Raw genomic sequence first — 17,592 nt, forward strand, 5'->3', positions numbered from 1 at the left:
GTGGAGGGGGACGATTTCAAAGGCACACGAGAAAAGATCGATGGGATTTTCGTGTGTGAGTGTATATGTATGGTTTTTCAAGACGTTTGCAAAATGAAATGCGCTTTTGCTGCCGATGAACTGATGGATGATGTCTCGGCGCTCTTGCCGAGTTTACGGGTACCGTATGGACACGAGAGCGTAACGGAACTGTCATTCGATCTCTCGGTGCGCGAGAGAAAGATGAGAGCGTATACGTTTGGCTGTACCGAATAATACCTATACAGACTCGCGTTGGAATTTTACGGAATTTTCTAGTGTTCGTTTTTTGTTTTGTTTCTTTTCTTCATCGTTAAAATAGTAGGTGTGGTGGTCGCGAGTGTTTTCAATTTTAAATTGATTTGAATAGACCGAAATCGGTATCGAGAGTAACACGTGGGAGAGCAATTTTGTGGACGATTCCGTTAGAATTGCATGAACAAGAGAGCTACCTATTTAATTTTTAAACGAAACATTAGCCTTTGAATTCGAAAAACGCTGTTTGTACGTTAGTGAACGTTCCTTTTTTTTTAAATACAAGAATTTGTATTCTTCAGGGATTCAGAACAAGACAGTTGGCGATAAAGCAGCCGAAGTGAGTCAAAAAAAAGAGTACACCGTGCATATATCGAGATTTAAAATTTCCCGCTATTTCGTTGTCGTTGTCGCATGATAGATGTCACTCGCGTGCAGTACTTTAATTTTTAGCGCGCATTTAGTTTTCTGCAAGTAGAAAGTAAACACAAACTGAAGGCTCTGCGTAAAAGTGGAGTTAGTTGCTAATAAATATAAATTACTTTGTTTTCGCTTTGGTTTACTTGAAGATCGATAATCGAGTGTATTTCCCGAAGAAAAATGTCACTGAGTGATTACGAGAGCACCTTGAAATCGTACATCCACGACGATGATAAGCTGGTAATACGCTTACTCGTACTTAACCTCTATTTCGTTAATAAGAAAAAATTTTATTTCAAGCTGATGTAAATGTTGATTATTTTTATTGCACCATCTAATTTGTTAATTATCGTTTAGGTTACTTACAAGTGGTTGAGCAAAGAATTGGAAATTCACGTTAACGTTGCCAAGGACATACTAAAACAGTTTTATGAAAAGTACCAGAGCCGAGGTGACATTGTTGCTACTTATCTGCTCATAGGCCGATTGAAAGATGGATCCATTCGCATTGAAGTTGTCCAGGAGTCCAATTTGGATGCTGCAAAAAAGAAGTTTGTTACAATTGATTGTCAACACTTGTACAGTTTACAGAAGTGCCTACCAGACATTTCCTTGCTAGCACTTGTTGGCGATGGGGATCTTCGTTACAGTGCCATCAAATGTGATGAAAAATTTCTCAGAGATGACGATGAAATCGATGGCTTGCGATATATTGGGAATGTTTCTAAGGGTATGAACAAAGTAGAAGTGACAAGCAAGCCTGTGAGTAGTAAAGTTCCTGACAAATCAGCACCAAAGCAAACTAGTTTCTTTCAAAATAACAAAGAGAAAAAAGCTGATAAGGAAAAAGAAAAACCCGAGGTAAAAAAGGAAGTTGAAGAATCCAAACCAGAAGCACAAACAGCAGCAGCAGCAAAAAAAGTGTCGCCTCCTGTCAAAACTAGTGGTGGAAAGAGTGATAAGGTATCTAAGAAGCCACTTCACTCGAAGCAAGCTGGATTTAGTAATCTTTTTGGAAAAGTGGCAAGCAAGCCAATGTCTACTGAATCTAAAAAAGCCTCAAGCAACGATGAGAAAGAAAAGAAAACCACAGAAAGTGTAGATAACAAGATAGAAGTAACCAAAACTAAAGAGGAACAAAAGCAAGTTCAAGAAAAGGAAAATAAGAAAAGCCACCAAGGCAAAGATGATAAGAAGCAATCATCCCACGATAAATCTAAGAGTGCGACAAAAACGGATAACAAGACTAATACCAAAACCAAAAGTAAAAGTAGTGCAAGTGATGCAAAAAGTAAAAAGCGACAGAGAAGTCAAGAAAAAAGTAACGCATCAAAACGAAAACGAATCGTTGTAATGGATTCAAGTGAAGATGACTCTGACAATAGTGATAACGAACGAGAGGAGGAGCCCATGGAAATAGAAGAGGAACCACCAGAACCAGTTAAAAAGAGATCACCATCACCACCTGCTGAAAAGCGAGAAAATGGTAAACGGATGGTGAGAAAATTGGTGGATAAAACTTACTTGGACGAAGAAGGTTATCTAGTTACAAAGAGAGTACACGTGTACGAAGCTGTTGAAGACGATGAGAAGGAGACAGTTCAAGAACCACCACCCAAGGCAAAGCCAGTGGATAATAAAGCCAAAAAACAGACTACTCTCATGAGTTTTTTCAAGAAATCTTAAGCCAATACAATTTTTTTTTACTTTTGTAGAAATACAATTGATAATTTATTTTTTTTAATAACACAATTTGGTCAAATTTATCTTAGAATTATGTGTACATATGCTTATAAATATTGTAAGGTAAACTTCTTTTGTGTCTTACACTTTGGTTGTATAAAATTGTTGAATGTCAAATCACGACAAGCCTTTCCTCGTGTTTTGTCAAATATATATTTTGTAAGAAAATAATCACTTCTTTCTTTCAATACTTCACAACTTTTTTTGTTCATCTAGTAACATTGATAGTTTTTGTTGGTAATTATTTCAGCACATGATATTTTCTTTTATTCAAGACATGTACCAACTGACAACACTGAAAGTCGTTTTTGAGATGAGTAATTGCGCTGTTGAAAATAAAAAAATGAAATATCCTTTTTGACAACAAGCAACGAGAAGGCCGGAACAAATTAAAAACTCCAATAATTAAATATTCATGAAACATCCAGCAACTGATTTTCAATACCTATTATAGAGATATAAGAGGGAAACAATCAATACGCGCTCGCATCACGTGCGTCCGTAACGCCAACGAGTTTGCGGATGACCTCCTTGAACAACTCCCCGCAGTCGTAGAGCCGTGCAAATTCATCGGTCTCGACGACGCTCGCCATATTACCCACAACAACGTCCATCGCCTTGATCCTGAGGTCCCTGCAGTTGTTCTCGTGGGCGATGATGAGCATGGGAACGCAATTTTGGGGTACGACGTTCTCGCAGAGCGCCTTTCCGCATATGCTCCTCAACTCGGGCAGGTCGCAGCAATCCTCGCGAGCCACTGCCAGGAGGCGGTGGGCCACCAGGTGGATGCCGCTCACCTTTCCCGTGTACACGTACGTGAGCAAGTGGTGCAGGAGACCCTCGACTTCGGCGCTCCCGAGGGACTTGACGACGTACGGTTTCTGGTGGCTGCGCTTCTTCCACTTCCTCGAGGCCCGTTTGACGCCCCTCAGCAGGTAGGGACACCGCTCGTCCAAGATCGCCGAGTGGGCCGGGATTTTTTCTCCGAGCGAGTGGAAGACCACGTCCGTGGATTCTTGTTTGGCTTTGATCTGCCCGAAATCGGCGGATAACTTGTCGAGGGATTTGCTGAAACTTTTGAGCATCTGCTCTGAGATCAAGACAATTATTGGGATGAAATCGTTCAACGAAATAAGTTTTCGAAAAGGAGTACCGCTACTTACCTTGAAATAATAAATAAAAAAATAGAGCAATGCCAATAGATTTTACGCACACGATGTACTTGCGAAGTGGATTATATACTTGATTGCTTCCCTCGCACTTGATTTTATAATAACATCTTATCTTTGATAATGCACCAAGTGGAATATAAAACTATTGTTTTTATTTCAAGATTTATTTTTTTTATCAGTTGTATTCATCAAGATAGATGTACTTGGAGTAAAAATCTTACAGGACAAAATAAAGGCTAGATATATACGCGTTTCAATGTCAAAATTTACGATACTTACGTAAAAAAATCAATAAGTACAACTAGTTGTTAAAAATCTGAAAGCTTTCGAGATTTAAGAGTTGGTAGTTTTCATCATAACTTAACGTCGTTACACCTCGGCCAGTTTTTTATTTGAAAATTTTTGTATGCCCTCGATAGGAATAAACAAGATTCGCAGCTCGTAGTGTATACTCAACCATAAAGTAAGCATAAATATATATGTATGTATACACTTATCTCCTTCGGGCCCGGTTACTGCCCTGGTAAACATTATGCCCTAGCAAGTACAAAACCTTACTATATTATTTTCTTATCGAGGGTGAAAAGTGCCATTTTGTGCCCATACGGTTGAAATGGTATATATGAGCGCCCTCGCCTCCGGAAATGAAAATTTTTGTTAAGGACTGTTGGGCCGTAACAAATGGTCCAAATGTTTAACCAAAAAAACAATACTGCTATTTTGTTTAAGTTGAGATAATTGAATTCGATTAAATCGCTATCGTTCACGCTCAATGGTATATACGTATCGATTTTTTGTGCTTTCATTTGAGACTCAACTACGTGTGCTGGATATAATAACAAATAAAGTAACTCTTATATTCTTGTTCCATGAATTTTTAACCGTATTTTACTGTACGACCTTGTCCAGTAGATAAGTTTATTTCTTATCAAGCACAATCTCCGATTTATACGGAAATGCGTGACATTTTTTATGTATTCTTAATCTATTGTTTGCGTTACGTTGGTCGATTGACGAGTTATTTTTGGTCTTTCTTACGCGCTCATTGCTCGGGACAACCAAAGCATAGTATTGTGGCAGTCGAAGATGGAAGTGCAGGAAATCACGTTGATGTGTTGAACCTATACTTATCGCAACTGCCGCAAGTTTTTAAATTCCGCTCAAATATTTTCAAGCTTCCGATACAACTTTTATTCAGTGATCATGTGTCAACTTTCACCCGGAAATCATAAATAATAAGTAGGAAGTTCCAAAACGACTAAACAATTTTATCAGTACGCAACGTCTTTAAGTTTATTCTTATTTGTATACTGATAATCATATTATATAGGATGTTACGTAAGAACTGCAGTGAATGGTTGGTGGTGTATATAGTTACAATCGTATGGTGATGAATTTGATGAGGACACACTGAGTAATGAAAAAATGTATTAATCCAAATCCGTATGATTCTGAAACATCTTACGCTTGCATTACAATAGTTTTGAATAATTTTTTGGCACATGTACGTGCGAAAACAAAAGAACTAAACTTTTTCTCGTGAAGAATCTACACCTAAATAAGAGGCTCCGATAAGATCAAGTGCTTATTTGTTATCATCAAAGTGGAGAGTTTAATTGAAAACTAGAATAATACACTGTTGTTACTTTTAATCAAATTTTACTCGATGTACCAGACGTCTCTTTGTGTATCATTTTAGTAGCTGAATACTGAGTTATCAAGGACAGTGCCGGCGTTATACAGGCGACCCCAAGTCTATATTATGTGCACTGCTTTTGAAATCCCAAAGAGTCGAGAGAAAAATGTTTTAACTAAAAAGAAGGTAACATAAGAGAGTTTTGCAAGACTAGGTTTTAATGTATCTTAAAATACGTGTATACAACACGTAACTAAGAAAAAACATCTTAAGTTAATTTATCTTAAAAGAACTTGATAAACTTAAATATTGCCTAAGGGCACTGTATGTGGTAAAGCCAGCACTGATCAAGGGCTGACGAGTGTTATCGACAAATTAAAGACATACGTGATGGTTACACTAAGGCTTTGGTTTCGGAGAAGTGAACATAACAACTCCATTGATAAGAGCACGTGGTGAGACGTTAAAAGTCAAATTTCAAGTTAGACATTTCGATTTGAGCGAGCAAGTACAGCTAACATTTAGCTGCACATCGCGTTTATGTGTAAATGTCATAAAAGTTTAGTACACTTAGTTTTTTTTAAATCATCTTTGTTTTTAATATGTAACGAAACTTCAAGTGTTTTTAAATAAAACATCGCCATAAAAATAAATTATCCGTAGCGTTCGTGTATTTTTGTACTGTTACATCATGAATCTCGTGAAAAAAAATTTCTTCGTTACATTAATTATTTTACTGGTAAGTACAATTATGTATAAAAATAAGCCTCAAAACTATTATTATTATTATTATTATCATCATCATTATTATTATTATTATTATTATTATTATTATTATTATTATTATTATTATTAACTTTTTTTTTTCATAGAAATTCTTAACGAATATTTTTTATAACTTTTTGTAATAATAGTATAGACTTTGCCACTGGCGCGCATCTCCTCCAGGGGAATCACTGGAATGTTTGTTATAATAGCCCTGGACTGATGCGCACCAGGGGAAGTCCCGTTTTTTTTTTTTGTTTTTTTTTTTTTTTTTTTTTTTTTTTTTTTTCTTTTATCGAAGATGTAATAACCATAATTCCACAAGTCCGAAGTAGAAAAATTTCCAACAGCTAATAACCGTATAACTTACATTTTAGGCGATTGCAGTTACAAAAATATCGGCTTCATCCGGTAGTAGCAACTTACAACTCGATTTGTAAGTGAAGTGTTCGATAAATTATTTTTATATTAAATTTGATAAAATATTAAAAAGTTAAGACTTTTGATGTGTTGACTGTGAAGAGAAAAATTGAAACGTTTGGTCCACGCTGATCTTGGACAAGACAAAACTGACGACTATATTCCAGAGTATGTGTTCAATGCTTTGATAAATGCGTCGAAGATCGCTGTGCTGAACCAGTACATTCCATCAAAGGTTTGTAAAAAAAATGTCACTAGAAAATTTGTTTCATTGTAAAATTATTTATTAAAATTATTAATTCAAATTAAAATCCAGCAAATTTCTTACACTGCGACTATGAAAAAATAAAAAATAGGATTAAAATGATAATTACCAAATTATTAGGATTGTTTTTTAATTTTCATTATGACCCCATCGTGAAAAAAAAACTTGGTAATAAATATATGAATTATTATATTTTCTGTGACTCACAAATCTTTTCATAAAGGCACGCCTGCACGTGTATATATGCTTGCTTGCATACATACAATTACCCTTTTTTTTATCTCAGCATCTCCTTAAACGATTTTCGAGACTATTTTAGTAAGAGCAATAAAAAATTGTATTGAATATTACAACCTACAGTTGAAAAAAATGACACTTTTTTCAGGGTGATGAGAGGCTATTAAAAGCTGTCTCGGCTTTGTATTCAAAACGCCTAAATCGTGATTTGGAATTTGATAAGAATATTTTTATTTCTGTTGGCGCAAGTGGAGCCTTATTTTCTACTTTCCAATACTTAACTTCACCAGGTGATGAGTGGATTATCATAGATCCATTTTGGCCTAAGTTCAAGAGTATGGTTGAACTCATTGGAGGTGTTCCTAAATATGTTAATTTAAAATTGGTGAGTGAAGTATATTTTTAATAATAATAATAATTATAATAATAATAATAATAAATAAAATTATTGTAATAACGAGGAATCTATTTTTTGGTTATCACTATTCACATACACACTATAAATACAAGACCAAGGAAAACTATTTTTCTTACACAAATATTTAATACGTTACATTTATCAGGATTTTTTGCAAAGTGTTTTTAACTAAATATTTAAGTACTTATTTAAATAAAAGTATTTTTTTGTTTACAGTTGTTTTTTATTTCCGATTGTAAAGCATTATTTCTTTTGGCTAAAATTTTTTTAAGAATTGTATTAAAAAAATTATTTCCAAAAAATTTTTCACAACAATTAATGTGTGACCTGAGAAAAAAAATTATACATAGAGAAAATCGTTAAAGTATCCGCACCCAAGTTTGCATATTAATATTAAAAATAAAAATAATAATTAATAATAATAATAATAATAATAACAATTTTAATATGGGTGGCTAAAAGTTGTGTTCTTTCTAGCCTAATACTAAGGAAAAAATAAGTGGCAAAGACTGGTTTTTGAACCGGACGGATTTGGAAAAGGCATTTAACAACAAAACAAGAGGAATTATTGTGAACAATCCGCACAATCCTACCGGCAAAGTATTCACTCTCGAAGAGTTAGAGTTTATAGCTAATTTAGTAAAAAAATACGATGTCTATGTCGTAGCTGACGAAGTTTTTGAATGGACAGTTTATGGCTCAGAAAAATTCGTCAATTTTGGTAAAGTTTGACTTAGTGACTATGTACATACTTTACCTCCTCCCCTGTATTTATGGGGCATAAAATAAAAAAATGCGTATTTTTCCAGCTTCTCTGCCGGGAATGTTGGATCGGACTGTTACCGTCGGTTCTGCAAGTAAGTCACTCGTTTTGTCCGGATGGAGGATCGGCTGGGCATATGGACCAGAACATCTGATTAGCGAAATATCCACGGTGCACACCACAATGTTGATTTGTGCTCCGGCTATGCAACAGGTTTAATTACTATTGGTTTTCACACATTTTATTTAATTTTTTTTTTTTTTTTTTTAACTAAACCTTCTCGTCTTTTATTTTTTTTATTTTAAAGGACGCCGTGGCCCATGTACTGGAAAATGAGTTGAAAAATCTTGGCACGCCCAATTCATTTTTTTACAACAATACCAGAAATTTGCAGACTAAAAGAGACATGATAACAAATGCTTTTGAAGAGGCAGGAATGATTCCTTACTTTCCAGATTCCGGAGATTGTTTGGTCGTTAAATTGCCAGTATTGAAAAATTTTAGCTTTGATTTTCCAAAAAACATCAGCCAGTACATTTGGTTTACCAATGTTACTGGAGTATTAGGATTTCCGATGAATTATTTTTACGGCCCGGAACACAGCGAGCTGGGAAAAGACAATATGCGCTTTTGCTTCCAAAAGGTCAGTTATTGTATTTTTTAAAATCATTTTCTTACTTGATATTTTTAATTAATAAAATTTAACGTACACCGTTTGTATTGGCGCATTATATTCATCTAAAGTTATAAATTTTAAAAACATCAGACATTTTATGATGATTTATTAATCAATCAATATTGTTTTCAATTGCAGTCATTACCAACTCTCCAAAGTGCGGCTGAAAGATTACAAATACTGAGAAACTTTTTTTTATAGGATAATTTTGTGTAACAATTAACGGTAAATATTGAGTAGATGAAAAGAATAAAAAAAAAATTAAATGAATTTTAATAAATGTATTTACATATACTTTAGTCGACTTTTTCTCCTTTCCTTTGTGAAAAAAAAAAAAAAAAAAAAAAAAAAAAAACTATTCATGTTATTATTCCATCACATTTTTGATGTTAATTGATATTATTTATTCATAGAACTTGTTGGTGGAGCTGACGATTAGTGAAGCTTTTGTCTCGTATAGTTAAAAGTTTCGTGATTTCGGAGACTAATAAATGTGGGATTGAAGGTGTTACGTTGGATTGTTGTAAATCTTTTATGCACTATCGCACTTTTTTTTGAGGCACGCCCTTTGAACCAGACTCATTTTATTCATAACGTCATGTACTATAAAGAAAAAAATTTGAACTTAAAATTACATACATAGATATATTGAGAATCCACGTATTTCATTGTATTAAACATTTTAATGTGTATAGTTTTGTGATATCTTGTTTTTCTGCATTATTATCATGTTATGGCTTAAGATTCGATTTGGGCTATTCCACTACATACACAAATAAAATAACAGATATCTAAAATTTTGTACAAGGGAGCTCTACCTCCACCGAGTTTGAATAGCTAAATATATAACGAGTTACCGAGTCGTATGCATACTAATAACTTCAAAAAATTGTGAAATAAATTTTAATGGGTGATCAACAGTCTGCCAGCTCAGATTTGAGATAAGTTAACTTCAAGCACCTTTAAACTATAACTTTTCGTTTCATTTTTAAATACGTTTGCCAAAGAGAATGTGTCAACACTTAACGCTGAATCACACCAACTTTCACTAATTACCCATCAGCCTGATAACACCGCCAGTCGCCTCAAAACCACTGAGCTGTGTTGGAATAACCCAAGTGTTTGGTTCATCATGGACACGAAAAATAGTTGCCACGAAGGAGAAATCGTTTACGAGACCAACGTACACATCCACCACGTGAATTTCAAATGGAAGATAAAAAATTTCAGCTATCTGGGCAAAAAATTGAAAGACAGCGTTGCGACTATGGTATACTCAAACGCTTTGACAATGTAGTTCTGAAATATACTTTTAATCTCTAACGCAATTTTTTTTTTCTATTCAGCCTTTCACAGATTCAAAACACAGCGACGTACAGTGGGGATTGCAGCTGTATCCAATTGGTTACAACAAAGACAACGAGGGCTGGGTATCCATTTTCCTGCAGTCTCACTGCGGAGATCCGAAAAACGTCACCATAGCGCAATTCCAGTTTACTCTCCAGGATAAAGCTGGCACGATTGTTAAAACCTCGAAAGTATTTACGTACGATTTTTCGGAAGACTACGTGTCCGGCGTCTCCAGGATAATCGAGCGCAAGGAGCTCCTGCCGCTGCTCAAGAGCGACGTTCTCGTGATCACCTGTTGGGTAAGGTGGGCCGGCGAAGTGAGAGGCAACTTCAAGAACCCCGAAAAATCGAACGGTAGGGCCGACAAAATCTCGTGCAACTTTGATCAACTGTACGGGGACCGCACTTACAGCGACGTGATCCTGAAATCGTACGACGGGGGTGAGTATTTGGCCCACAAGTGCGTTCTCGCGGTCCGTAGTCCTGTGTTCGACGCCATGTTCAAGCACGGGATGAAAGAGAGCCGGGACGGTTGCGTCGAAATCGACGACATCGACCGGATGACTTTGAAAGATCTTCTGGAGTTTGTTTACTCGAGCAAATTCGACGCCAACAGCCGGAGGTTGGACAAACTGTTCGTTGCTGCTGACAAGTACGGTTTGGTGGACCTGAAGCGGCTGTGCGAGCTGAAACTCTGCGACAAGGTGAGGGATGAAAATGTCTTTGGGTATTTATTTTTGGCCGACAAGTACAGCGCCCCGATGTTGAAAGCCAGGACGTTGTCGTTTATAGCTGAGCGTCCGGATGATCTGTTGAGAGCAGAGATCACAAAACAAGTGAGAAACGTTGAATGCGTTACCGATTGAAGGATACCGGCCACTCCGAATTCCAAAAATTTATACAAATCTCTAATCAATTTTTTTCTTAGTCTATATATTTAAAAACCATGCGGTGAACCCCGTGGTTTCGTCTAAACTCACCATGCGATTCATAAAAATCACGCGGTTATTTTTTAACAGGGACAAGAAGTTTTTTGACATTATTTTAAAACATCTAATGATATAAATATGGATTGTTGACTATCAGATGACAAAGAAATTAATCCCATACATACGAGGGATACCTTAGAAGTTTAAAAATTTATTTTAAATACTGCATATTGAGATACATGTATTGTTAACAATAGAGACAAATTTAATAAAAATACACATAATTTTTTTGTATTTACTAAAATCATACTTTTTATAACTTATTTTTTTACTAATTTCTAATAATGTTTAACGTGCAGTGATTTATTAAGAACTATTTTTTGTGCGAACGTGTCAAAGATCGTTTAAAAATTAGTAAATTTATAGTAAATACGTACCAATACATGACAACATGTAATTAAATATTACTGAAAATTCAAAAAAAAAATTATTTGAACATGCTACACTTTATTTATCAGCCATCTTTAAAATGGGCCTTAATCCACTACCTAAAAAGGGGCATCGTATTATTTTATTTCTTGCAGAAATTCTTCTAAAAATTACGATACCATTTATTTTGTTCCGATAAATATATGTAGCTGCAAAAGACACATTTTTACCAAATAATATTATTTTTATTATAAATATTCTAAAGTTTTTCTGTGTGACAGATGTTATAAAAAACTATAATTTTACAACTCTTTGTACAAAAAAAATCCTTAACTCTAAACAGCCAGTAAAATACATTCAAAGTTTTTTTACTCTCGAATATCTAAAATGTATTGATATGTAGTGCTTTTTCATGTAAAATAAAATAATAATAAAATCTTATTGAATCCACATATTTTTGAGTTAGATTCGTTAATTTTAGCCATTATTTAAATAAACATTTTAAAAAATTTCAATTGAGCCAGGCTTAAAGTTTTCCAAAAAAATTTTGAAGACTAAATCATCTTTAGTTACTTTATCATCATGAGGTTTAAAAACCAATTCCAAATAACCCAAGGACACAACGTATAATAAAAAAGCAAACACTAATCAAGGGCTTATGAGTGTTATCAACAAATTTAAGAGGTACGTAGTTACAGTCACGCTTTGGTCTCGGAGAAGTAAACATAACAACTCCATTGACGAAGCTACCTTAAGACGCATTAAAAATCAAATTTCAAGTTATAACATTAGATCATGATAAGCAAGTACCATCACCAATAGTTAGCTGTACATCCAATATATAGGAGTAAATACAAGTATATTGTATATAATTTTATTAAAATCAGTTTTTTATAACTATGTCGTAAAGTTTATAGAGTTTCTAAATTAAACCTCGCCACAAAAATACATTATCCTTCGATTCCTTAAGTGTGTATTTATACATTTATAGGAAAGTGTATTTATACTGTTAAATAAAAAAGGATGAATCTTGCAAAAAAAATTTTCTTCTTCACGATCATTTTATTGGTAAGTACAATTATGTGTAAAAATAAGCCACAAAACTATTATTATTATTATTATTAAATTTTTTTATTTCATAAAAACTTTTAATAAATAATTTCTATTACTTTTTGTAATAATAGTATAGACTTTGCCACTGGCGCGCATCTCCTCCAGGGGAATCACTGGGATGTTTGTTATAATAGCCCTGGACCGATGCGCACCAGGGAAGTTCCCGTTTTTTTTTTTTTTTTTTTTTTTTTTAAATGTAATAACCGTAATTCCACAAGTCCGAAGTAGAAAAATGTCCAACAGCTAATAACCGTATAACTTACATTTTAGGCGATTGCAGTTACAAAAATATCGGCTTCATCCAGTAGTAGCAACTTACAACTCGATCTGTAAGTGAAGCGTTCGATAAATTATTTTTATATTAAATTTGAAAAAATATTAAAAAGTTAAGACTTTTGATGTGTTGACTGTGAAGAGAACAGTTGAATCGTCTGATTCACGTGGATTTGGAACAAGATAAAACTGATGACAACATTCCAGAGTATGTGTTCAATGCTTTGATAAATGCGTCGAAGATCGCTGTGCTGAACCAGTACATTCCATCAAAAGTTAGTGGAAAGCATATTTACAAATACATTTTTTCAAAAAATTATTCAACTGATTTTAAAATCTATCTTTTCATGCAGCATATAGAAAAATTAAATTCCTTTCTTTTCCTGACAAATCTGTAAATTTAGTAGAGTCACATGAATTTCAATATGCGCGTGCAAGTTGTGTACATACGTGTCATCATACTATTTGTTTCTCAACATTTCCTTACACAATATTGATGGAATCGGGTTTTTATTATTTGTTTTATGATTATCAGTTTCGTTCGCACACTGCTTACATAAAAATGTAAATAATAAAATTTAAACTCTCAAACGATAAACAAAAACTTGATATGCAAACAGAAGGAACGAACAGATTTACGATGATTACTGAATGCATATACACGAGTACAAAAATAGAATAACAAAGAATAAAAAAATTTTTTTCCAATATTAATAAACAAGAGTGTAAGAAGGCTTTCTATAAATGATGGCACTGTTTTTTTTTCAGGGTGATGAGAGGCTATTAAAAGCTGTCTCGGCTTTGTATTCAAAACGCCTAAATCGTGATTTGGAATTTGATAAGAATATTTTTATTTCTGTTGGCGCAAGTGGAGCCTTATTTTCTACTTTCCAATACTTAACTTCACCAGGTGATGAATGGATCATCATAGATCCATTTTGGCCCGGTTTTAAGAGTATGGTTGAACTTGTTGGAGGTGTTCTTAAGTATGTTAATATGAAATTGGTAAGTAAAATATATTTCAAATGATAATAATATTAACTATAACAATAGCAACAAAAAATATAATAATAACTTTAATATTTTTTGTGGTGTATTATACAACTTGGTCACAATTTTTATAATAAATTTTTAAACTCTTAAAAAGAAAATTATTAAGTGCATTTTTTTGCTGAACTATAGTTTTTCTTCTTTAAGTGCAATACATTAAGTTGTTAAAGTTAATTGTAAGGTATTTTTAGTAAAATATTAAAATACTTTTTTAATTACTTAGTTCCACTGAATCATTTTTTCTTTTGAATTTATATACATCATTTTTGCTTAAAAAATTTAATGAAGCACTATCTTGTGAATACTACTTAAATAAATTTTTCACCATGAATAGGGCATCTTGCTTTTAAGAAAATAATTTATTTTTAAGTAATTGATAAAGTATTTGTGCCCCAATTTGTCAATCCGCAAAATAATAATAATTATAATTTCAATATGGGTGGCTAAAAGTTGTGTTCTTTCTAGCCTAATACTAAGGAAAAAATAAGTGGCAAAGACTGGTTTTTGAACCGGACGGATTTGGAAAAGGCATTTAACAACAAAACAAGAGGAATTATTGTGAACAATCCGCACAATCCTACCGGCAAAGTATTCACTCTCGAAGAGTTAGAGTTTATAGCTAATTTAGTAAAAAAATACGATGTCTACGTTGTAGCTGACGAAGTTTTCGGTTGGACAGTTTATGGCTCAGAAAAATTCGTCAATTTTGGTAAAGTTTGACTTAGTGACTATGTACATACTTTACCTCCTCCCCTGTATTTATGGGGCATAAAATAAAAATATGCGTATTTTTCCAGCTTCTCTGCCGGGAATGTTGGATCGGACTGTTACCGTCGGTTCTGCAAGTAAGTCACTCGTTTTGTCCGGATGGAGGATCGGCTGGGCATATGGACCAGAACATCTGATTAGCGAAATATCCACAGTGCACACCACAATGTTGATTTGTGCTCCGGCTATGCAACAGGTTTAATTACTATTGGTTTTCACACATTTTATTTTTTTTTATTTTTTTTTTTTAACTAAACCTTCTCGTTTTTTATTTTTTTTATTTTAAAGGACGCCGTAGCCCATGTACTGGAAAATGAGTTGAAAAATCTTGGCACGCCCAATTCATTTTTTTACAACAATACCAGAAATTTGCAGACTAAAAGAGACATGATAACAAATGCTTTTGAAGAGGCAGGAATGATTCCTTACTTTCCAGATGCCGGAGATTGTTTGGTCGTTAAATTGCCAGTATTGAAAGACTTTAGCTTTGATTTCACCAAAAACATTAGCCAGTACATTTGGTTTACCAATGTTACTGGAGTATTAGGATCCCCAATGATTTATTTTTACAATTCGGAACATAGTGAGCTGGGAAAAGATAGTATGCGCTTCTGCTTCCAAAAGGTGAGTTGTCTTTTATTTCATTTTATTTACGGGTACATTATATATTCCATCAATAAAACTTTGGATCTAAACTAGTGTATTAGCATAATACATTTGTCTAGAGTTATATTTTTTAATGACATCAACCATTTTGTAACATTATATGTATGAAAAAATATTGTTTTTAATTGCAGTCATTACCAACTCTTACAAGCGCAGCTAAACAATTACAAGTGCTTAAAAAGTTTCTTCCGTAGGAAATTTTGTGTTACAAGCAAAGATGGTAATGGAGTCTAAAATAGTTTTTTTTTAAATGTAACTAATTTGTAGTCTATTTTTAATAGTATGCATATGGTACGGTATTTATACAAAGAATGTTTTTTATACGTGCAATATTCATATAAAATTGATTAATGCAAATAAACGTTTATTTTAATATAAAAAAAATTTATTTGAGTAAAATAAATATTTTTTTACATTAAATAATATTAATTTCAATTGAAGAAATGATTTCTTAATAATTTAATATTTAATAGATTTAACTAAATATTTATTTTATTCAAATAACTATTTTTTGTTTGCATTCAAGTAAACGTTTATGTAGATTTACGAAATTTTTTTTCAGTGTGAGAATATCGTTGCCCTACATTATTATTATTATTTGTGATTGAAAAAATTATTTCATATTATTTTTTTCAAGAACACCCTTATGTATGAACTATTTATTTATTAATTTGCTCACAACATTTTATATATTATTAGCACCAGTAACATTGTATTATTTTTTAGTAACTGTTATAAATAATTATTGTAGAAGTAGAAATTTTGTATTTTATTACCTTATATTTTTTTTGTTTTTATTTACACAAATTTTATTTTATTTTTTTTTACCATAAAATTTGACTTTTATTTGTATGCATGTACAAATATTTTTGATAGTTTTATAGTGGAAACAAATTCATTATGGATGGTAATTTTTAATGGTTTTCTTGGTAAGAATTTTAATGAAAAGTAAAGTATGGTGTAACTTTCTACAATCGGAGTTTTAATGTTTTTTAAATTAATTATACACAAACTTTCTGACATGATACATAGAAAAATGTCACAAAAACATTCAGAACTAGTGTTATACAAGTTTTATTTATATCTAACGGACAAAATTGTACGAAAATTTTTTAAAATCTCTAATATTAAGATAATTAAAAATGTTCCACACAATTTCATCAGGCAGACTTGTAAAATGCGTTCTCTTTAATACACTTAGAAGAGTTTCGTTTAAAACATCTTTAGCTGTATCCAAACTCTGTCTTTTCTCCATTGCCAATTCAATACGATTTTCCAGGAAATATTCGTAATAATCGAGTTTTGATTTCTTATCCAAGATTGAGCAGATATTTTTACCAACATTAAATTGATTCTCGTTGTTCAATAACTTGACGAGCGAGTCCAGTGGTATCGTAACAATATCAAAGAGAGATAGATGGCCTGCTCTCACTTTTTTCAACTCGTCCAGCTTCTCGTTACAATCAAAGAGAATTTTTGACAGCCCATGGTGCAATTTAAAAAGACCTTTTGCTGGTATCAAGTCTGCATTCAATTTATCGGACCGCCAATTAATTGCGTAGTAGAAAATTAACAGGTACATAAATTTATTGTCAACCAATAATTTCACGTATTCGTGGAGGGCGTCGACTATTGCTTGATTAATCGTCGCGCTATCGTTGAACTCCCAGAATAAGCACGACATCTTCAAGTGATTCGCCACAGGTGTTGAATAAAAATCCGGGGTATGTCAGAGGTGAAGCGCCTGTCGATGAAAAAAAATAATTAAAATGAGTTATTGATACTTTGGTGAGTAAATGAAAAACCTGTCGGCTCGAAAACCAGCCTCCAGGAGCATTTTGACGATACTGAATTTTCTCGACTCAACAGCTGCGTACAGAGCTTTGTTGACGTCTTGGCAACAATTTTTGCTTGACTCGTTCAATTTGTACATTTCCAGCAAACGATCAACCACTTGCTCGGAACCCAAATCGCTAGCAACGATGAGTTCGTGCAGCTGATGTTCATTCTTTTGGACATTCAAAATGGGAAGAGCTTTGCCGACGTTTTCGAGTGTTTTCTCATCGACGTCGGTGATTTTTGCCAGCATGAAGTTTACCAATTTGACATTGCCTTTTTCCACAGCTAGATAAAACGGAGTTTCATCCACATTGTTGCAAGCACACAAATTTGCTCCTGTAAAAATTATTATCATCTTTTTCTTTTTCATTGTCCAATTAATATTAT

General features: G+C 33.3%; 5 protein-coding genes across 5 annotated transcripts; 4 read left to right on the forward strand and 1 right to left on the reverse strand.

Annotated features, from left to right (window-relative positions):
• The first annotated feature begins 761 nt into the window (after window positions 1-761).
• LOC106642417 (uncharacterized) lies at window positions 762-2,588 on the forward strand. Its single transcript, XM_014357194.2, has 2 exons — window positions 762-933; window positions 1,051-2,588. Exons 1-2 carry the CDS (start codon window positions 874-876, stop codon window positions 2,377-2,379), a joined length of 1,389 nt encoding a protein of 462 aa, XP_014212680.2. The 5' UTR covers window positions 762-873; the 3' UTR covers window positions 2,380-2,588.
• On the reverse strand, window positions 1,308-3,659 carry LOC106642419 (speckle-type POZ protein B-like). Its single transcript, XM_014357195.2, has 2 exons — window positions 3,600-3,659; window positions 1,308-3,526 (listed from the first exon to the last, which is right to left on the reverse strand). The coding sequence occupies exon 2, from the start codon at window positions 3,519-3,521 to the stop codon at window positions 2,910-2,912; it is 612 nt and encodes a 203-aa protein (XP_014212681.1). The 5' UTR covers window positions 3,522-3,526; window positions 3,600-3,659; the 3' UTR covers window positions 1,308-2,909.
• A 1,013-nt stretch (window positions 3,660-4,672) lies between these two features.
• On the forward strand, window positions 4,673-9,030 carry LOC106642420 (kynurenine aminotransferase-like). Its single transcript, XM_089588679.1, has 8 exons — window positions 4,673-5,983; window positions 6,387-6,445; window positions 6,532-6,664; window positions 7,080-7,316; window positions 7,827-8,070; window positions 8,159-8,325; window positions 8,420-8,755; window positions 8,927-9,030. The coding sequence occupies exons 1-8, from the start codon at window positions 5,936-5,938 to the stop codon at window positions 8,987-8,989; spliced, it is 1,287 nt and encodes a 428-aa protein (XP_089444805.1). The 5' UTR covers window positions 4,673-5,935; the 3' UTR covers window positions 8,990-9,030.
• An 848-nt stretch (window positions 9,031-9,878) lies between these two features.
• On the forward strand, window positions 9,879-11,371 carry LOC106642413 (speckle-type POZ protein-like). The gene is made up of 2 exons (XM_014357190.2): window positions 9,879-10,058; window positions 10,135-11,371. Exons 1-2 carry the CDS (start codon window positions 9,921-9,923, stop codon window positions 11,002-11,004), a joined length of 1,008 nt encoding a protein of 335 aa, XP_014212676.2. The 5' UTR covers window positions 9,879-9,920; the 3' UTR covers window positions 11,005-11,371.
• Window positions 11,372-12,395: 1,024 nt separating this feature from the next.
• LOC106642414 (kynurenine aminotransferase-like) lies at window positions 12,396-17,494 on the forward strand. The gene is made up of 7 exons (XM_089588918.1): window positions 12,396-12,400; window positions 13,025-13,157; window positions 13,651-13,887; window positions 14,398-14,641; window positions 14,730-14,896; window positions 14,989-15,324; window positions 17,306-17,494. Exons 1-7 carry the CDS (start codon window positions 12,396-12,398, stop codon window positions 17,492-17,494), a joined length of 1,311 nt encoding a protein of 436 aa, XP_089445044.1.
• Window positions 17,495-17,592: the final 98 nt, after the last annotated feature.

Source organism: Copidosoma floridanum, unplaced genomic scaffold, assembly GCF_036245765.1.
Source record: "Copidosoma floridanum isolate Cflo_tuat_1 unplaced genomic scaffold, Cflo_Japanese_pri ptg000007l, whole genome shotgun sequence".
Classification (NCBI taxonomy): Eukaryota; Metazoa; Arthropoda; class Insecta; order Hymenoptera; family Encyrtidae; genus Copidosoma; species Copidosoma floridanum.